This window comes from Rana temporaria, chromosome 5, assembly GCF_905171775.1.
Source record: "Rana temporaria chromosome 5, aRanTem1.1, whole genome shotgun sequence".
Lineage (NCBI taxonomy): Eukaryota > Metazoa > Chordata > Amphibia > Anura > Ranidae > Rana > Rana temporaria.
The window spans coordinates 204927890-204950393 of NC_053493.1; the positions used below are offsets into that span (position 1 = coordinate 204927890).

At 45.3% G+C, this 22504-nt stretch overlaps 1 protein-coding gene across 2 annotated transcripts in view; it reads left to right on the forward strand.

The window, feature by feature from the left end:
* The window catches only part of LOC120940562, a 66306-nt gene extending 57666 nt beyond the window's left edge, over window positions 1–8640 (forward strand). For both annotated transcript variants that reach the window (XM_040353502.1, XM_040353501.1), the window contains exons 14-15: window positions 6946–7131; window positions 8471–8640. In XM_040353502.1, the coding sequence (XP_040209436.1) occupies window positions 6946–7131; window positions 8471–8499 (215 nt within the window). In that variant the 3' untranslated portion in view covers window positions 8500–8640. The remainder of the gene's footprint in view (window positions 1–6945; window positions 7132–8470) is intronic.
* The last annotated feature ends 13864 nt before the right edge of the window (window positions 8641–22504 follow it).

A 22504-nucleotide genomic window follows, 5' to 3' on the forward strand; every position in this document is an offset into this window, starting at 1 on the left:
AATAGAAGAGAAGGAGAGGCGGCCGTGGTTCAATTTGCTGCCCCTCTCGGTGCTGCCTGCTTCCAGAATAACATTGATGGCAATTTGAGGTGTGGTATTGGCTGTGACAACAACCTATAAATAAAGGAGATGCCCTTAGATTGAGAAATGGGATTGTCGTAAAATTTAACCAGGTTTAGGACTAAATGAATATCAGATCAGGTAATGTGGGAAAAAGCAAAACTTATACGCAGGTACAGGTTTTGTTAGGTATACCATGTGTGCGACAAAGATGTTGGAAGGGGTGCAAAGTATTGCTATCCAATAAGTCACTAAGTTTAGTGATATACAGCCTAATCCACAGGTGAAGATGGAGGTCTGGTGCTATAGAGCCAATTGCAGAATTGGGAAGATGATGCAGTATTGAGGTGGGTATACCTTTAGTAGTTTGCAGTTGTGCAGCCCAGGTTTTGGTAGTTGCAATAATAGAGTCCAAAAGAACGTGTGGGTTGAAGTCCAGTAAAGAGGGCTGCAAGATAGTCCTTGGGTTGGCTTGAGATTTCCAATCGTTCTATGTAGTCTTTTGAGAAGGAGACCAGAAAATGAAGAAAACAAAATATTCCTGTGAAAAAAGAGCAGCGACACGAACATGCGATAATAAAGAAAATAGTCGGGACCAATGATGGGTGAATATGCTTGGGTTCGAGTTTTGCTTAGGTTCGATGAGCCAAGGGTGAAACTTGTTTGCAAATCAGTGAACCCAAACTTTAGAGAAAAATACCACTGAGTTTTTTGAAGGGCCTACTGTAGCTTGTTAAATTCCATCCATTTTTAGGGCCACGAGTAAGCTTCAAGAGATGTGAAACATGTCAGCCACCTTTTTCCTTTTGTCCACTTCTTTTTGACTGCATTGTTTTTGGTTGTTTTTTAAACTTCTTTTGCTAAATAAAGACATAGGGGGTTATCCTCAAAAGAGATACTCCGACTTAACTGCTGTTCAGTCTGTGTGTAACTTTGGAAACGATCCTCAAAAGGCTTTTTCCAAAGTTACACAGAAGATCCGGCATGTGTAATTGAATTACACTGCCTAATTTTAGGATGCAGTACCGCATCCGCCGCTGGGGGCATTTCGAGTCGAAATGCCGTTGCTAGTATGCAAATTAGCACTTAAGGCGATCCACAAAGCTTTCTAGCTTCCTTTTTGCGCCGTAAGTGTTATTTTGCAAGTGTAAAATTAGGGCTCGTTCTACAAAGTGTAAACTAGTTACACCTTGTAAAAGCCCATTCCAGCGACGGCATTTGGTATGCTTTCCCGAGGGAGAACTCCACGGCAATTTGTAAAAAACAAAACCGGCATGGGTTCCCCCCCAGGAGCATACCAGGCCCTTAGGTCTGGCATGGGTTGTAAGGAGACCCCCCCACGCCGAAAAATTGACGTAGGGGGTCCCCCTACAATCCATACCAGACCCGTATCCAAAGCACGCTACCCGGCCGGCCAGGAAGGGAGTGGGGACGAGCGAGCGCCCCCCCCCTCCTGAGCCGTGCCAGGCCGCGTGCCCTCAACATGGGGGGGTTGGGTGCTCTGGGGCAGGGGGGCGCACTGCGGGCCCCCCCACCCCAGAGCACCCTGTCCCCATGTTGATGAGGACAGGACCTCTTCCCGACAACCCTTGCCATTGGTTGTCGGGGTCTGCGGGCGGAGGCTTATCGGAATCTGGGAGTCCCCTTTAATAAGGGGGCCCCCAGATACCGGCCCCCCACCCTAAGTGAATGGATATGGGGTACATCGTACCCCTATCCATTCACCTGGAGGCAAAAAGTAAAAGTTAATAAACACACAACACAAGGCTTTTTAAAATATTTTATTATTCTGCTCCGGACGCCCCCCCTGTCTTCGTTATTAGCTCAATTACCAGGGGGGGCTTCTTCTTCCGCTCTCCGGGGGTCTTCTCCGCTCTCCGGGGGGGGTTTCTTCTTCCGCTCTCCGGGGGGGGGCTTCTCCGGACTCCGGGGGTCTTCTTCCATCTTCTCCCCTCTTCCGCTCTTGACTCGGCGAACCCCGGTTCTTCTGCAGCTCTCCGGTGCCTTCTTCTTCAGCGCTGGCTGCCTGCTATGTTTGTGTGTTAGCTCGATTTCAAACAGGCAGCCAGCGCGGTCTTCTGTGGCGTCAGGGTCTTCTCTTCCTTTCTTCCGATGTTGCCTCGTCGCCTCTTGTCGCTGTAATGATGGAAGCGCGCCTTGCATCCCATTTATATAGGCATCACCGTCCCATCATGCTCCGGTAGGTACCCACGTGGTGGGTGCACGTGGGTAGGCACCCACCACGTGGGTACCTGCCGGAGCATGATGGGACGGTGATGCCTATATAAATGTGATGCAAGGCGCGCTTCCATCATTACAGCGACAACAGGCGACGAGGCAACATCGGAAGAAAGGAAGAGAAGACCCTGACGCCACAGAAGACCGCGCTGGCTGCCTGTTTGAAATCGAGCTAACACACAAACATAGCAGGCAGCCAGCGCTGAAGAAGAAGGCACCGGAGAGCTGCAGAAGAACCGGGGTTCGCCGAGTCAAGAGCGGAAGAGGGGAGAAGATGGAAGAAGACCCCCGGAGTCCGGAGAAGCCCCCCCGGAGAGCGGAAGAAGAAACCCCCCCCGGAGAGCGGAGAAGACCCCCGGAGAGCGGAAGAAGAAGCCCCCCCTGGTAATTGAGCTAATAACGAAGACAGGGGGGGCGTCCGGAGCAGAATAATAAAATATTTTAAAAAGCCTTGTGTTGTGTGTTTATTAACTTTTACTTTTTGCCTCCAGGTGAATGGATAGGGGTACGATGTACCCCATATCCATTCACTTAGGGTGGGGGGCCGGTATCTGGGGGCCCCCTTATTAAAGGGGACTCCCAGATTCCGATAAGCCTCCGCCCGCAGACCCCGACAACCAATGGCAAGGGTTGTCGGGAAGAGGTCCTGTCCTCATCAACATGGGGACAGGATGCTCTGGGGTGGGGGGGCCCGCAGTGCGCCCCCCTGCCCCAGAGCACCCAACCCCCCCATGTTGAGGGCACGCGGCCTGGCACGGCTCAGGAGGGGGGGGGGCGCTCGCTCGTCCCCACTCCCTTCCTGGCCGGCCGGGTAGCGTGCTTTGGATACGGGTCTGGTATGGATTGTAGGGGGACCCCCTACGTCAATTTTTCGGCGTGGGGGGGTCTCCTTACAACCCATGCCAGACCTAAGGGCCTGGTATGCTCCTGGGGGGGGAACCCATGCCGTTTTTTTCTTTGAAAATGGGCATGGAGTTCTCCCTCAGGAATGCATGCCGCTGTCATTTTTTTTATCCCCGACGCAACTTTAAGCCGTCGCGATCCTCAAAACTCGGCGTAACGTAACTTCGCGCATGCGCAGTACGGCCGGCGCGCATGCGCAGTACGGCCGGCGCGGGAGCGCGCCTCATTTAAATGGGACTCGCCCCATTTGAATAGGAACGCCTTGCGCCGGCGGAATTTTAGTTACACAGCCTGAAATTTCTAGATAAGTGCTTTGTGGATCAGGCACTTAGGTAGAAACTTTAAGGCAGTGTAACTTAAATTGGATTTTTTAAGTTACGTCAGGTTTTTGTGGATCTGGCCCCCAGTTTCAAGGAGTGCGGCGGTCCAGGACCTTTTCTATCCAATGCACCTGTGCACAGCCAGCACCCATTTGGTTCAGTGGAACGGAAGCAAAGCTAAGGGATCAGCAGTTTTCAGAGCGGTATATTCTCTCATTTTTAGGGCTATTAGGCAAAATAGTGTACAAAAAGCATGGAAAGCTGGGCGCTGCCATGGAGGACATATATCAATTTTATTTGATCTATGGGTATAGGGGGATATGGTGAATGTTAGTGATATAGTGGGTATTTTTTTTTTGTGGGAAAACCGTACTTGCAGCCATAGTTGGAATGATGCCAATTGGGGGTTATTTACGAAAGGTCTCTGCCTGGGGCAACAGCAGCCTGCGATACCTGAATGAAAGACTTTTATTAAAGGTACGTTTTTTTTTTACTACAATCACAGTGTATATATGGGCATATCTGTTCTGCAGTGATTACTGAGCTGCTTTCAAACTGATCCACAAGTGCAGAGCGATGCACCTGGGGTTTACTTGCACCGAGCCATAGACTTCTGTTTTTATCTGTGGGTTTGGTGCAGTTTCAGAAAGTGCACAACACCTGCAGGATATAATAGAATTCTATGTGTAGCTTACCCGCAGGATAGCCACAGGTACACTGCACCTGCAGTGTGGATAAACCGCAGCGCATCAGTGTGAAAGCAGCCTTAAGCCTCTTTCATTTGATCAGTCCGACTGGACCCTTCATTCACCTCTATGGAGCAGCAGATGTAACAGACTTACCGCCTACCTCCAATCCGATCCACTAAAAAACATCTGTGTGGATTGGATCAAAGGGCCCATAGGGTAGAGCGGGCTATGTCTGTGTCTGCTTTACATATGCAGAGTGGACACTAACCCGTCATCTGCCCGCTCTGCTCATTGTGGTCCACGACCTGTTACCAAGTTGCTTAAAGCGGTGGTTCACCCTCCATGACAACATTTTACCATAAAATGAGGCATAGTAGCGCGAGCTACAGTATGCCTGTCTTTATTTTTTTAGCCCTGTACTCACTGTGCAATCGTAGAGACAAGATTCCGACTCCCCGCGGGGAATGGGCGTTCCTATGGAGAGGGAAGGTGATTGACGGCCGGCTCTGGCACGTCACGCTCCCCGAAGACAGCCGGAACAGGTCTCGGCTCTTCACGGCGCTATACGGCGCCTGCGCACAGACTATGCGCAGGCGACGTGAAGCGCCAAGTCCTATTTCGGCTATTTCCGGAGAAGCGTGACGTGCCAGAGCCGGCCGTCAATCACCTTCCCTCTCCATAGGAACGCCCATTCCCCGAGGGGAGTCGGAATCTTGTCTCTACGATTGCACAGTGAGTGCGGGGCTAAAAAAATTAAGACAGGCATACTGTAGCTCGCGCTACTATGCCTCATTTTATGCTAGAGGAAATTTTTTTTTTTTTTTTTTATTAATAGGGTGAACCCCCGCTTTAAGTGGCCCTCACTCTTCAAAAGGTTGGACACCCCTGCTATAGACGAACCGCTGCTAAAAGTAACTGCTGACCTCAAATCAACCACAAAATAAAATGAAAGACAAAAAATACCCAATATTAACAACAAAAAAGGCAGCAATTGGTTTGATTGATTGATTAAAGAGCTAGCGGTCAAACTTTACGTACACTTTCCTAATCGACGTGAATTTCTTCCTGTGTAGTTTGTCAATTTTCCCTACAAGTTCCAATTTAATGATACTATGGGGGTTATTTACTAAAGGCAAATCCACTTTGCACTACAAGTGCAAACTACAAGTGCAAAGTCTACTTGAAATTGCACTTGGAAGTGCAGTCGCTGTAGATCCGAGGGGGACATGCAAGAAAAATAAAAAAAAGCATTTTAGCTTGCACATGATTGGATAATAAAATCAGCAGAGCTTCCCCTCATTTCAGATCTACCCCGACTGCAGTTTGCACTTGTAGTGCAAAGTGGATTTGCCTTTTGTAAATAACCCCCAATGGCTGCTCTTCCCCCACCTTTACATAGTGAAGTGGCTTACTTAACCAAAAGCCATCTTATTGGCTTGTATAAGTAATTTTTGTTTTAAAAAATATGCATTATTGTTTTAAAAAAAATTATCTTTAGCAAATCTGCACATAAATTTGCCAGAACTGCACTCCAAGAGATTCACCTCAAAACCATGGTGGTGGTGAGCCTCAACCCCATCCCTACTCTAGACCTTTGAGAACAGTTGGTCATTCACTCATGTTCTGATCAACCTCAGATACCTTGGTCCATTAATCATACATACTGAAAATGCTCATCTTGACTAAAAATCTGTGTTTTTTTGCTGTGTCTACCCCTACCTTTACACAGTGAAGTGGCTTTCTTAACAAAAAGCCCTCTTATTGGCTCTTATAAAGTCATTATTATTTTAAAAAAATATGCATTATTTCTGGTACAATATTTTTTATTAAAATATATTAAACAAATCGACAAATTCCCATGCAGGGTATACGAAAGCAAAAGTATACATAAAGCACATAGTAGGAAACATACTATTAAAGGAACTAATCACAAATTACCACCGTCACCACAGCCGTGGGCCGGGGGGCAGTGCGATATGCCTGAGCCAAAAGGCCCAGGGGCCAAGGCAGGTAAAAGGGGGAGGGAGCGGAGTTATCCGCAAAACGGGGGAAAATATGCATTATTTCATTATTGTTTTAAATAAAATTATCTGGAGCAAATATGCACATACATTTGCCAGAACTGCACCCAAAGAGATTCACCTCGAAACCATGGTAGTGGTGAGCCCCAACCTCATCCCTATTCTAGACCTCTGAGAACAGTTGGTCATTCACTCATGTTCTGATCAACCTCAGATACCTTGGTCCATTAATCATACATCCTGAAAATGCTCATCTTGATTAAAAATCTGTGTTTATTGCTCTAGGGAGAGTGGCTAGATGCCAGCTAACTTTATCTTTATATGTCCTTTATTTTAAATAATAGCAAACGTTTCTCGTTACAGACAAATGCAATTGGTGAGTCATGAACTTGGAGGACTGTAAAAAAAAAAAAAACTAAAAAAAAATCAAATCAAATCAAGGGTTGTTATATGATTGCTTTTGATGAAAAAAAAAAAAACACTACAGGGATCTTTATAACAAGGATAAACGGAATCAAAAGATATAAAGTAATTTGCTCAACTTTAGGTATATGAATAATTTATAATGCAGCAATCTTGCTATTTTAAATAGCCAAATCTACCGAAAGGCTGCTGACAGCAATTTTGGATTTAGATAAGGGTTAGATGTAGCTCTAAAAAACAATGGTTGAAGACAGCTACTTAACTCAGTACGCACTTGTATTTTTTTTCCAGGTACATGTGCATTTCCTGATAAACTCTGCAACTGTGACAGCAATGACAACATCTGGAGAACAGACGATGGCTTCCTACGTGATAAAAGAGCTCTGCCAATTAAGGCAGTGTATTTTGGAGACACCAATAACTTCCCCCTTGAAATGGCTTACCACAGTATTGGAAAATTAAGATGTAGAGGCAGGGGTATGTAAAACTCTGGATATAAATGTAACTTTATAGTATCAGGACTGTAAAGATCTATATTAGGTGAAAAACTCACTAGAAAGGGGGTTTTGGAAACTGGGTGAATAAGGGCTGAACATACTGTCTAGTTCGAAGGAAGCTTGTACTAAGATAAATACTGGACTACAATTGCTGACATCCCATGGTAAATGTTTATTCTGTTTCAGAGCCATAACAAGTATGCAGCCACTGAAGGCACAGTGAAGCCAGAAAATTAGGTCTGCATATTGTTTTTGGTAAAATGGCTTAAAGTATTTTATTTGGAGAACACATTAAGCAGCCAATAAAAACGTTTAGAAGGAATTGTCAGCAATGGTGGCACACATACAGTATTTCTCTCAGTAAAGTGGCTTGCTTAACCAAAAGCCCTCTTATTGGCTCCTATAAGTCATTATTGTTTATAAAAAAATACAGCAAGAAACTATTTTGCTCAAATTCAAAGGCAGAGACTGCCTATAAAGGCATGTATTACTTTGTGGCTGTCCAACCATTTAAAGTATAAGGCCACATGCACACTGGGCATCAAAAATGCCACTTTTAATGGGGTTACTGTTTTTTTTTTTTTTTTGTCTTTAAACGGTTCCCATGCACACATAGGCATTTACAGGTATTTAGAGGCAGGGGTGTTTAGAGACAGAAGAAAAACCCAGAGCCAGCGCATTTAGAAAAAACAAACGGACAATCCTAAACATGCTGTCAGAAACCATGAATCAGACCGAGACAGAAGAACAGTTAAATCACACTTGTTTAATAGTAATAAGTAAGCATAGTCAAAACATAGCCAGAGTTCAGGAACTTCATTGGATAGTCGGCCAAGCCAAATCTCAGAGAGCCAGAGATATACGTAGTAGAACAGCAAGTAGGATCTGGAGCCAGAAGGAACATCAGCCAAGCAAGTCTTCAACAGGAACGCAGGAGATGTGATGTGATGTTGACCAAAGCGAAGGCAGAGCTCAAGTGAGCTGGACGGCTTAAGTAGGCAGGACTGACAAGCAGAATATCATCAACAGATGAATCACTGTGGAGAGAGATTTTAATCCTAAACATGCATAAGCATGTCTAAACATGCAAAGCACTTGAGGATTCATTTATTTCAATGGCCAGAGTAAAGTAATATTTTATTTAATAAAACGGCCAAGTGCTTGGGGTGCCTAAACACATTTCTGACACTGCTTTTCTCCTGCCAGGAGCAAGGTGTTTAGAAGAGCTGGGCACAGTGAGCATGAGGCCTAAGTATGCAGTTTCAAACTTACGACTTGCATTTTGTTATATAAACATATTTTCTTTTCTTTTGTTTTAGCTAAGAAAAACGAAGACTTTCAACACTAAAAAGTTCTTCTAAATACAATGCTGAAGGCAATGCAATCTGCAATGCAATGAACATATGATGTGCTTCTTTCTTAGAGTTCTTATACTATCAGTTGTTCCTATCACTTTAATACTTTAGATTAAATTACATTTTAAATGATTTGTGCTTACCTACTTTGTCACTTGCATTCTACAAATATAAAACACATATACCTTTGTAATCATGTTAAATTTCAAATGGTAAGTATATGAATTAAAAAAAAGTTATGCTGCATAAGATTGTACAACATACTGGAAGTGTTTCATGTCAGCTTTATGTGATGGAGAAATATGAGTTTCCAAGGCCAGCTCTGTATCATACCTACACATTCCTAGCAGCTCTGAACACTCTGATGTCCTACTGTTGATTGGTAGCCTTTGGAAGAGGTCCAAATAGCATTATTCCTACTATTTGGTTTATGTACATCAGTTAGGTGAAAGATGATTTCTAGTTTCTTACACTGTCCAAATCAGCTCTTCTGAACTTTGGATGGAAAGCACTGTATCAAAAAAGGTTTAATAACAATGAAATTTGCCATTCTACGTCATTTGTTTCTTTTATTGAGTATAAATATCTTGTAAGATCATTTTCAGACAGGTTGTGAGGTGAACTTTTAAAGAAGGATCCCACTTCCTGTGCATGGAAGAGGGGAAAAGAATCAAAATGTCATGTGACTGTAGTTATAATTAAATAAAAGGGGGGCTGGCCTTACAATGTTCACTTTGGGCACTGGATCCTGCATTTGGTGCTCATCTTGATATGTGGTGCAATAATTAAGTTAGCCACAGGGTGCTATACAAGACCGTGACCCATTCCTATAGCACACGGACCCTGAAAACACTTTTGGGGGTATTCCGTGATAGGGAAACCTGTACCCTGGATGGCAAAAGCAAAGTGGATAAGGGAAGATAGGGTTTTCCTGTTTTAAACCAGTTCCTGGCTACACATAACTTGTTGGATTATTTCCTTTTATCCTACAAGACCGTATTAAGCACACAAGCGATTTTGAGGACACAAGTTATAGGGAGTAGTTATGGGGTAATCTACTTTTTAAGTGTTTTTACCCTGCCAGATAATGAGGTAGCTTACTCTGCGTTATAAGTAATGTTATTATAATGTTTACCTATTTAAAATTGGTGTTCTTTTCTTCTTACTCACTACCGCAAATTATTTTTTGGCTAGTTACGTAGTGCTTCTAAAACTCCTGACTGCGCACTTCCGGCCACCATTTCTACCAATGAAGCAAGTTGATTGTGATCTGTATCAGTTTTCTGATACTTCAGAGACATAGCCATTGGGTTATTGCGATTTCTTCAGACCAGATATGCTGAACCCCCTCAGTCCACATCGATTTTGTCACTATCCTGTAGGGGAAGATCCGCACTTAGCAATGGTGGATTAGGGGCAAATTATAGGCACCACTTCCGCAGTCTAAATGTTCTTCATCATAGACTAGCAAAATGCAGCCTGTTTGATTAAAGCAATCTCCTCTGCCACTCTGTATGACCTATTCCAAAAACGATAGCCTCTTCTTGGGTACCAACATCTGGTTGTAAACACCCTTCTGCCTTTCTACGCCCTAATTATACATCAGACAGGAGGCTCATATCTTATGCATTATCTTTCTTTAATAATGCCCATAGCAGAAATACAGTAAACATTTATTGTAACTTAAAAAATTCAAAGAACTACCCTTCCCAGCAGTCCCTGGGCCAGTGTAGCCCCTCCCAGACCGTAGCCTATATAAGGGACTGTCTGAGGTAACCTATTCCTCTTTCTTTCTGCTCATAGCCAGAACTCAGATAAGTACATTACTCTATGTTTATAATTTTTATGTAGGCTTGCTTGTTATTTGGTTATCAGCAGCCTTTTTAATTTGTGTAGATCCTAATGTCACATCGTCTTTCCACAGGGTGCTGGGGATCCCCCCCCCCCTCCCACCCCGGCTTTTATTACAGCTATGGAGGTTTTTCCCTCCTCCGCTATTCCCTTCAACTTCCACCTGTATCTGTATATACCCTCTGATCCCCTCAGACCTTCATCTGTGTGTTGTTCTATCAACCTTCTGTCTTATGAAGCACAACTGATATTTCTAAAAATGATAAACGTTTAGTTTTTGCTGTATGTTTTTCCCACTTTGCTATCTGTGCCACCCGTTTTGTAGAGAACGCGGTTTCCTCTGATGTGTACATCTTACAGTCATTGGGCTTCTTTATTTGTTTATTTTACAATATACCGCTGCTTTGCTTCTTTTGTTCCCCCCCGGTGCGCTCTGCACACTGCTCGTTTTCTGACTGGAGGTAGGACGGCGCCATTTTAACATCTCTGCGCCTTTTTTCCTACCTCCCTTCTTCTCCTTCTCCTCAGAGCGTCTCATCTCTGAGGGGGGCGTGGCGGTGAGGATCTCCCTACACCAATCACGCTATTGTCGCGAATCGACGGCGCCATTGCTGCGGACCTGTCCTGGGGACTCCATCCTCCGTGTGCTAGACCGTCTCTCCCCATCGCCGCCACGCCAGGGTGCGGGCGGCTGTATGGTTGGAACTCTGTGTAGATCTCACTGATCTATGCGAATCACGTTAGGCCCCGAGCCTCACGTCTAGCTCCCCTTGTGGTGGGGAATATCTCCCCTCATCTAACTTCTGTCACTCACACCTAGCTGGTGGGGAATTCCTCCCCTCCCCTGCTTCTGTCACTCCTTCACCTTCAGTTACATTAACATCAGTTCTTGTTCTGGGAATTTATTCCCCTGTAGTCTATTCTACATATAATGAATATATTAATACATGTAAATAAATAATAAATTTAAATAATTATACGAATGAATAAATTATTGACTTATTAAATAAATATAAATAAATCAATGAACATAGATGTCTATAAATAAATAATTTATACAATCTATTTGATTGAATAAATAAATAAATATATAAATATATATAATAAACAAATTTTAAAATATAAACTATTAAACTATACTTTATATATAATTGAATAAATAAATACATATATATATATATATATAAATAAACAAATTATAACAATAATTAAATGAATTATAGAAATTACTATACAAGTTATAGTACATAACTTCCGTATCTTCCTGTGCTGCACGGCCGTGCTGTCCGCAGACAGCTGACTCTTCTCCTGTGGCTAGCGACAGATCCTTTACTCTCTACTGGTGCCACTGAAGTGGTGGACGCAGCCCTGGAAGGCCCTACCTACCTCAGTGCTGCACTGGTTCCTGAGCTGGTCGGTAGGTCCGACCAGACTACCAGGGCATCGGTTGTTCCAACCCACATGCACCCCTATGTCCGGATCTCCCGGCAAGGATATAACGCCCCTGAGTAGGGCATGGCGTCCCGTATGCGCCGTCACATTAATGTGGCCTCCGTCTCCCCGGCAGGGGAAGTAATTAACATGCCTCAGGCAGTACCCTCCCAGGACTGCCGACCCTCTGACTCCCCGGCAGGGGAAGTAAATAACATGCCCCAGGCAGTACCTTCCCAGGACTGCCGACCCACGGACTCCCCGGCAGGGGAAGTAAATAACATGCCCCAGGCAGTACCCTCCCAGGACTGCCGACCCATTGACTCCCCGACAGGGGAAGTAAATAACATACCCCAGGCAGTACCCTCCCAGGACTGCCGACCCTCTGACTCCCCGGCAGGGGAAGTAAATAACATGCCCCAGGCAGTACCTTCCCAGGACTGCCGACCCACGGACTCCCCGGCAGGGGAAGTAAATAACATGCCCCAGGCAGTACCCTCCCGGGCCTGCCGACCCACTGCCTTCCCAGACTCCAATCGACCCCCGAGCCTCGGGGAGATGCACATGCAGAGGCAGCGATCCGCTAGACGGACTGAGCCAGACTCCTCGTGGACTCTTCCAGAGTCGTCCGCGGAGTACGAGGCGGCTAACACCTTTGAGTCTGAGGATGACAATGATGATGATAATGATGATGATTATGTGAGCAGTGGGCACATGGCGCTCCATGACGACGCCAACCCTAGGTCCCAGGGTAAAACCTTATTGGACTCTTGTGGAGTACCATTTTTCGATCAGGAGGTGATTGGCCACCCACACTCCGGTGACTGGGCACCTCTACCTGAGGTGATCCAATAGATCGAATGCTGGACCCGGAGATCGATCGGTACGCTAACCGGACAAGTTGAGGGTGGAATACTCACCCTTCCATTACCAAATACGGTGGTGCTCACTCCAGAGGTGGATCCCATAATCATTCAGTATTCCAGGAAGGGAATAGAGAGGGCCTTTGGGACCTCACAGTACTGGGTCTTAGATCTCTGGACCTATCACCTAACCCTACGCCTTAGTGAGCAGGCTACCGCCTCTGTAAGCCGGTTGACCTAGCACAATGGGATCACGCTAATTGATGATATCTTTAAGACGGTAGGACAAATGGAGTTATATTACCAGGCGTATACCTGGTTCACCATCCCATTCGGTTTTTCAAACCTAAACACCGTCCTAATGGACAACAGGTTGCTAGACCTTGGACCAAACAGCCGATAGTAGAGATGGACCCGCTCTCTTTGAACTTCCTCAACAACATCTTCCCGATCAGGAAGAAGAATGAATGAATGAATGAAAAATTTATATAGCGCGGCACATGCGAACTGAATCGCTTCTGGGCGCTAGTTGTTAGTGTCTCATGCCTTTCAGAAAAGCAGGGTTTTGATCTGCCTTCTGAAAGACAGGTGGTTTTGCTCCAACCGAATGCTGGTTGGCAAAGCATTCCACAGCCTGGGGCCCTGGAAAGCAAACCTTCTTTCTCCTTTGGACTTGTATTTGGTTTTAGGAACCTTGACCAGATTTTGGTCGGTGGATCGCAGAATGCGGTTGCAATTGTGCGTTTTGATCTTGTCGCAAAGATATCGAGGAGCCTTCCCATGGATGCACTTATGTGTCAGGCAGAGTGCTTTGAATGCAATTCTGTCTTTCACTGGCAACCAGTGAAGGGATCTCAGCGAAGGTGAGATTGATTCCCAAGATTTTTTCCCAGTCACAAGTCTAGCGGCCGTATTCTGTACGACTTGAAGACGAGCGATTTGGTACTTGGGGAGCCCGAGGTAAAGGGCATTTGCATAGTCCAGTCTGGAATTCACGATTGTTCCCACCACGACTGCTATGTCTTCTTTGGGAATAAATGGAATAAGTCTGCGTAGAAGGCGCATCAAATGGTGCGTCCCGCTGACTACTGACCCTATTTGTGCGTCCATTGTCATGAAGGTGTCAAACGTGACTCCTAGACTTTTGACTTTGGAGCTAGGGGAGATGGTCTGACCCAGGATGGGCGAAGGTGTCCAGTTAGTTGTCGGTTGTCTCTTCCGACTGGCATTGAACATAAAGAGTTCTGTTTTAGCGCTATTGAGTTTGAGATAACTCTTAGTCATCCAGTTTTCTATTGAAGAGAGACATTTCTCTAATCTGAGATGATGATCCTTTTTTTGGCAGATGCGAAAGTACAACTGCGTGTCGTCTGCATACGAGTGATAGAGTAGTTCTTGGCTACTGATAATATCAAAGAGAGGACGAAGATAGATATTAAACAGCACCGGTGATAGGGGGGATCCTTGGGGGACCCCACATGGCACCGCGCGTTTTTCTGACGTGAAAGATCCCAGTTTCACTGTTTGTGAACGGTTTCCGAGAAAAGAGGAGAACCATGGTAAGGCATCTTCTGAGACTCTGGCGACTTCTGTTAGTCGTCTCAGTAGCAATTTATGGTCTACTGTGTCAAAGGCTGCGCTTAGGTCCAGCAGAACCAGGAGACACGATTCTCCTTCGTCTGCGGCCTCGAGCGCATCATCCCATATTTTCAGTAAGGCCGTTTCTGTCCCGTGTCCGGGACGGAACCCGGATTGAAATGGATCGAGTAGGTTGTGGGTATCCAGATGCTGTTGCAGCTGATTTACCACCACTTTCTCCATTATCTTGGACAGAGCATTTAGACCTGTTATGGGACGGCGGTGAGTTGGGTCCATAGGATCCAAATTAGTTTTTTTCAAGATCGGCAGGATTGTGCCCTCTTTCAGCAGGGAAGGCACTATGCCTTCCTTAAATGACTGATTTATAAGCTGTGTGATCGGAGGCGCCAGGATGTCGGCACATTCCTTCAGTAGCTTGGTGGGAATGATGTCATTGGGTGCTGTGCTGTTGCGCAGCGCACCAATGAATTTTTTTGTGGTATCAATGGAGATGGGTTCCAAAGTGAACTTAGTTGATTGTAGAGGCGTTCCGTCGGTGTTTTGATTGAAGAGGGGGCTGAGTGGAGTATTGTTTTGCCGAATACTTACCCGAATTTTTTCAATTTTGTTGATGAAGAAATCCGATAGTTCATTGCAGAACTCTTGGGTGTCTGAAGTGGGGACTTCAAGACATCCCGGATTCATGGTCTGGGTGACCATCCTGAAGAGTTCACGTGGGCGATTCATTGCGCTGTTAATCACCGTGGAAAAGTGAAGTTTCTTGGCTTTGAAAATTTCCTTGTGATATCGTGTAGTTACTGCTTTGTAGAAGTTGAGGCGGTCTTCTGAAGGACTTCTTATCCAGGCGGCTTCCGCCCTTCTGCGCTCTTGCTTCAATAGCGACAGCTGGTTATTGAACCAGCTGGACTTTTTTGCCCGGCTGCGGACTTTGCGATTTGGTGCTGCTAAGTCGGCTGACTGTAGCAGAGCTGCATTTATGGCATCCAAAGTATCTGAGGCTGCTAGCTGAGGAGGAATAGCCCCAATTCGGTTTCCCAGGGTAGATCTGAAGAGTTCCGAGTGGAGCTTCCTCTGAGATCTAGCCCAGTGTATTGTCACCGGCTTGGGTACTTTCATGACTAGTGGAATTCTGGGAATTATGAAGCTAATTGCATGGTGGTCTGTCCATGGCAAAGGTTCAATACCCAGAATGTTTATTTTCAGATTTTGTCTGAAAATTAGGTCGAGAGTGTGACCTGAAGCATGCGTGGGTCCGCATATAAGTTGCTGAAGACCTAACCCTTCCAGGTGGTCGATGCAGGCATCCGCGATGGGATCCTGTGAGGAGTTGGCCCACAAATTGAAATCCCCGAGCAGCAAAAGATGATTGCTGTTAAGGGAGTAAGTGGATATGAACTCCGTTAATGCTGAAATCAAATGCGATTTGGGCCCAGGGGGCCTATAGCAGAGGAGAATGTGAACGGTCTCCTGAGAGTGAGCTTGAAGTTGAAGCGTAAGAGTTTCCATAAAAGGTAGAGGATTTTGAAGGACCGGTTTAGTGATTGCAATATGAGACTTATGAATCACCGCCAGGCCTCCTCCTCTTTGCCCTATTCTATTTTCCGTTAGGATACGATAATTTGCTGGTACCAGTTCTCCAAGAAAGGCGGTTTTTCGTCCGGTGGGAGCTTGAGAAATCTCACCAACTTACTGCCCTGTGGAACAAGGGTGAGGTTGAACATCTACTTGAACGACCTACTTCTAATGGCTGGTTCCCCTCGCCTATCGAGCGAACACGCCTCCTGGATGGTCGGATCGCTTCGCGATCTGGGACTCCTCATAGATCATGAACACCTATTATCTCCCTATTTCAGGAGATAGAGTTTTTGGGGTTCTTGGTGGACACCAACCTAGCGATCCTTCGGCTACCCATACCCAATTAGCCGCCATCCGCAAAGACATCAGTATCATGCTGGGCAGCAGCGGGTGTCCTTACGCGGACTGACTCGCTTAGTCGGCCTGTTCCCGGTGTCAATCCAGGCCACTCTCCAGCCCCTCTTCACTGTCGAACCCTCCAGAGACTCGAGACTCTACATCTTCGCTAGGGGCTTCGCTATACAAACTAAGTGAAGCCATGGTGGACCTACGGTAGTGGTTACGTCATGCCGTCAAACGGAACGGCGAGACATTTTCAACTCCTCACCGGATTTCGTCATAGGGTTGGATACCAGCCGCCTCGGCTGGGGTGCTCGGTGCAGTCCCTCGTCCTCCGGTAGGACGTGGTCCGCAGAGAACCCTCGGCTGCACATCAACACGTACACCCCTGACAGCCTTTTTTGCCATCGGAAGTCTGTTGCCACGCACGTCCATCTGCTGTGTGCTATTGCGTTCGGACAACGTACCCGCAGTCCGGTACGTCGATCGCTTGGTGGGCCCCTGATCCAGAATCCTAGCGGATCTAGTAAGACTTTGGGCACTTCTGCCTGGAATGCAACATCGTCCCGATTGCGGGATATGCCACAGACTATCCCTATAGGGTGGCAGATTGGATTCTCGTTACCTGACCGATTCCAACGATTGGCGACCGCACCGGTCAGGGTCCCTGATCCTCGCTCACTTCGCGGATCCTTCTCTATGGACCTGTTCGTTCCCCGTATCAGCCACCAGTTTCCGCGCTCTTACAACCGGAGGCCGGATCCGGAGGCGCACCATGTGTTCCCGGTGACCCTCAGGGTCCTCCTTCACTTAGCGAGCCGGAGGGCATCAGTCGTGCGGTTCACTCCGTGGTGGCCGACGCAACCATGGTTTCCCCTCCTTCTGAGGATGACGGTGGAACTCCCCAGGTTGTTTCCTCATTCCCCCCACCTCCTCGCTGGTCCGAACGGGGATCTGCACCCTCTACTCACGAAGCACATCCTACCTCTCCTCACATGGTTAGTATCGGGGTTCCGGTCGCAGACTACGACCTTTCGGGAACAGCTAGGGATTCCCTGCCTTGGACTGGGCCCCGGGACTAGATCAGCATCTCGATCTACCTGGGGACTCTGGGTTACTTGGTGTGATCAACGACGGGTCGACCCCGTTCAAGCGCCAGGGTCTGTAATAGCCAATTATCGGGCGGACTCTTTGGATCCGTTGGTGTGTCAATTTTGAAGGCGTTAAGTTTAAATCGCCCAATGTACCAGCACACTTGGGATTTTTCCAAGGTCATGATCATGTTCTCGGGCTGGGGGACGTTGACACTCTGTTTTGAGGTTACTGTCTTTCGAGCTTACTGTCTTCTTGTGTCTGATTTCCATCATCGTGGGTCAGACGTCAAGGCTTTGGACATATCCAGGCGTCATTCCTCGCCTCAGAGACTCAAGTCTTTTTCCGTCGTGCGTTGGACCAGACGGTACTTCGATCGGTTTTTCTACCCGTTCTTTCCCGCACATCCACAACTGTATGTGGTCCGCTGTCTACAGACTTATATGTCCTTGACAGCCTCGCTGCGATCTTCGCAAGTCTTTCAACTCCTCGTTTCCTACGTTAATCCTCTCTTCCCGGTTTCCTCTGTGACTTACTATAGCGGCGGACTGTTGTCAGCAACCGCTTTTCCGCCAATCCCGCTTTGAACAGGAGGTACACATATCTATGTCAGTGTTGTGGATTATTTTGATTGTTATTGGTCATATGCATTGTTATAGCTTTGAACTTGCATAAGATATGAGCCTCCTGTCTGATGTATAATTCGAGATTTTCCTAGCTTGTGACGGAAAATATTAATTATATGAAGACAGGAGGCGAGTATCTTCCCTCCCAACCCAACCCTGTCACGAGGTTGTCTCTCTCTCGTTCTAGACTGATGAACCACGCACCCTGCAAGTCGGAGGCTGGTACGCCCCGGGAGTTCGTTTTCACTATCCCCGTTGGGATTGCTGTCCGTTTCGATCCATGGGTTTAGTTCACCGCAGATGGAGGTTCCTACTGCGTTCCAGATCCGGAGTCGGGATGCCGTTGACTGAATCCGTTGGTCCATGTTCCTGAGGACAACTGACCGGTCGGCTCCGAATGGTTTGGGTTTCCTATAGTCCCCGTTGGGATGAAGCTGGTCCGGATGAAGTTGGTCCGTGTTGGCCTTGTCCTTTCGTTTCCTCCAGATTCGGATGTTGTGTTCCGGTCGGAAGGTTCCCGGCAGCCGCGGAGATGTCTAATTGGACTTTCGGTTCCTGTTTACACTAATTCGCATGAAGAAAGAGGAATAGGTTACCTCAGACAGTCCCTTATATAGGCTACGGTCTGGGAGGGGCTACACTGGCCCAGGGACTGCTGGGAAGGGTAGTTCTTTGAATTTTTTAAGTTACAATAAATGTTTACTGTATTTCTGCTATGGGCATTATTAAAGAAAGATAATGCATAAGATACTCGCCTCCTGTCTTCATATAATTAATATTTTCCGTCACAAGCTAGGAAAATCTCGAATTATCTTCAGGTGTAACAATTTGAACTGCCTAGTGGACTTCTATTTGCAAAAGGCAATAGGACACTAACATTGTAGTGGAGGCTGTGGATTATTTTTTACAGCTTCCACATGCTGGCTAATGTGGAATCATTGGTTGAAGCAGTGCGTTGTAGTCCCTGGAGAGACACACCTAGTGCTGCTCATCCCCCACATAGTCTTTTGGATATGAAAAATAAGTCTATTCCTAGTAAGCTTTTCCTTATTATTGATCAAGCCAATTGGGTCTTATATAATTGTTGACTCAACTCAGAGAGTTTTTTTTTACCTCCTCTTAATTTTGGTGTCTTGTGCCCTGTGGAAGGGGAGTTTAAGAAAAAATAAACAAGTACCACTGTGGAGTCGGTCATTATTAAACTAAATAATCTACTGCTATAATTGATGGAATTTTCCAGCTTTAAGGATTCAGCTTCTTTTCCAGGGCAGATCCTGCCTGCAGCCGGTTATTACCAACTTGTCAATTGCCCAGACCAGGGATCCTCAAACTACGGCCCTCCAGCTGTTGCGGAACTACACATCTCATGAGGCATTGTAAAACTCTGACATTCACAGACTTGACTAGGCATGATAGGAATTGTAGTTCCTGAACAACTGGAGGGCCATAGTTTGAAGACCCATGGCCCAGACTATGCCAAACTGGAATGGAGAAAACAGTATTAAGCGATCTCTGCATACAGATGATCCTGTTCTTGTTGCAAGATTACAACTCTTGCCCTCAGCACTGCACTTCTGTATAGACATCATGGAGAACATGATTCATCCGATTTCCAGAATGTCCTAACTTTTTGTGCACATGCACAGACTCTTATGGCTTAAAGGTTGGTCAGGAGAACGCCCTTGGGAAAGGTACCTTTTGCACATGCCATTTAAAGGTGAGCTCCTCTTTGGAAATTCCCTTGAGGAATACACTGAGATGGTGACTGAGGGACAGGGGTTTCTACCCCACTACCTACAATCACAATTCCATATTTAATGTCGTTCCTCACAATTGCCCTTTTAATGGTCCTACTCTACTGTACAGATACAATCTGTTCATCCTCTAAAGGCGTTCTCATTATCTACTGCATGTCCTTCACCTTGTGGCAGACCCCCCACTACTAATCCCACTGGAGCTGTTTGAAAACCTTCTCTGCATTAAAGCTTTGACTACAACCTTGGACAAAGAAGGGGGTGGAAGCACATTTATTGACAATTGCTCCACCCTAGATCAAAGATGTCACAGCCTTTTTTTTTTCACTCTGTCCTACAGAGAGTTACACAGAGTATCTATTGCTGTCCCCTCTCCACTGGTTTTCTCTGCTATATAGTCTTATTTGCAGTCTAACTAGACAGACCCATGGTACTTTAGAGACCATTTTTTCTTGAAAATCTCATGAGTCAAATCTTTAAATCACAGGTCCAGACACTGATGCTCTCACTTTCCCTGGCAGTTAACACTGCACCTTTCTCAGATTCTGTCCACTACTGCTCAAAATTTGGGATGAGCCGGACACCTCGCCCCAGGTTCGGTTTGCACCAACATGCGAACAGGTGAAAAATTTGTGCGAACATGCAAACACTGTTAAAGTCTATGGGACACAAGCGTGAAAAATTGAACGTGTTAATTTTAAAGGCTTATATGCAAGTTATTGTCATAAAAAGTGTACGAGGATGTGGATACTGCCCCCAGGGGGACATAAATCAATGCAAAAAAAAAGTTTTTAAAACAAGCGTTTTTCCAGGAGCAGTGATTTTAATAATGCTTAAAGTGAAACAATAAAATGAAATATTCATTTAAATATCATGCCTGGGGGGTTCCCTTAGTCTGCCTGTAAAGTGGCGCATCATGTGTTTTACTGTGCCGCAGCAAAATGACATTTCTAAAGGGAAAAATGTCATTAAATATTGCTTGCAGCTGTAATGTATTGCAGGATCCCAGCAGTATAGATAAAAAAAAAAAAAGAGGAAAAAAATGGCATGGGTCCATACCAGACCCTTCGGGTCGTTTTTCCTTATTTCTGTTATAGGGTTCCCCTAACCACTTCAATACACTGTATATACTGTACACATCCTGCCTGCACTGTATATATATATATATATATATATATATATATATATATATACTAGCTGAATACCCGGCGTTGCCCGGTCTTCCTATCTTAACCTTTTGGGGAGGAAAATCATAGTAATATAAATATACCCATCTTTTATATAAGGGTGTAGGTAAGGGTTAATTGAACTGTCATATATTTTTATTTGGCATATAAGTAATATGTGTACCAGGTATTATTGAAATATCTCCAGGCGTACAGAAGTTATGTGGGAACATACATTTCCCATTGATTTGCATGGGACTTTAAACAAAAACCCTGACCCTCACAAATGGGGGTAGTTAAGAGATAAATTAACTATCCTATAGTTTAAGTGGACATATAAGTAACATGTGACCAAGTGTTATCGAAATATCTACAGCCGTTTGGAAGTTATGAAGTAACATGTATTTCCCATAGAGTTGAATGGGACTTTAAAGAAAACCCCGACCATGGCAAATGGGGGTGGGTAAGGGTTAAACCACCTATCCTATGTTTGTTGCTGACATATAAGTAACATGTGTGCCAAGTTTCATGTTAATATCTTTAGCCGTTTGGACGTGATGCTGGAACATGAAGTAACATGTATTTCCCATAGAGTTGAATGGGACTTTAAAGAAAAACCCAGACCATGGCAAATTGGGGTGGGTAAGGGTTAAACCACCTATCCTATGTTTGTTGCTGACATATAAGTAACATGTGTGCCAAGTTTCATGTTAATATCTTTAGCTGTTTGGACGTGATGCTGGAACATACATACACACACGTTGAGTTTTATATATATATATATATATATATATATATATATATATATATATATATATATATATATATATATATATATATATATATATATATATATATATAAATACACTGCACTGTATATATAGTCTATACTACACTGTATATACTATATAACTAACCTGACTCTAGCTAACTTCTCAAATTCATTACACTATATACGGCCACCGTGTAAGCTACCTTAAATAGTGTGGGGCGTGGACTTAGCTCCCTGAGCCATAATTGGCTTAAGGTACCCTGCTTTTGGCCAATCATGGCTCAAAGCATAGTGTGCTGTGATTGGCCAAAGCATGCAGGTCAGGTGCATGCTTTGGCCAATCATCAGACATCAATGCATTGCAATCTCGCAGTGCATTATGGGGCATTCCGCGGCGCTCAAATTTGCTGTGAACGCCCCATAATGTTCGATATTCGCCGAACGGGAGAATACTGGACTCGAACATTGGACTCATCCCTACTCAGAATATGTGAGTGTAATTCTCGTATTATTATTAATTACATTCTCTTCCGCACAACACTTTATCCATCACTGACGCTATGTTCATCACCATTCTGCCACTGGCACCCTTTGTTTGCTTATGCATGAGAATTTTCCTCAGGTTCTGCTAGCAGACTCTTTCAGGACAACCAGTGAACAGCATCTCCACTCAAAGTCACTGGAACTCTACTCTTCACTACAAGCAGAAGTTAGCTCCATTGCATGGACCCCCTCTTCTACACAGGTCTCCAACCCTCAGACTCTGCCTTGAATTTTTATATGGCCTCTCTTTCTGTATCAGGGTCAAGGATTACTGGGCTGACTGCTTTATGAGCTGAGAAGTTCTTCTGCTCTCACCTCCTCAAAAGAACTGGTCTTGTAACTAGTCAGTTCCTTTCATCAATATTGTTCTGGAAAAGGTCACATTGG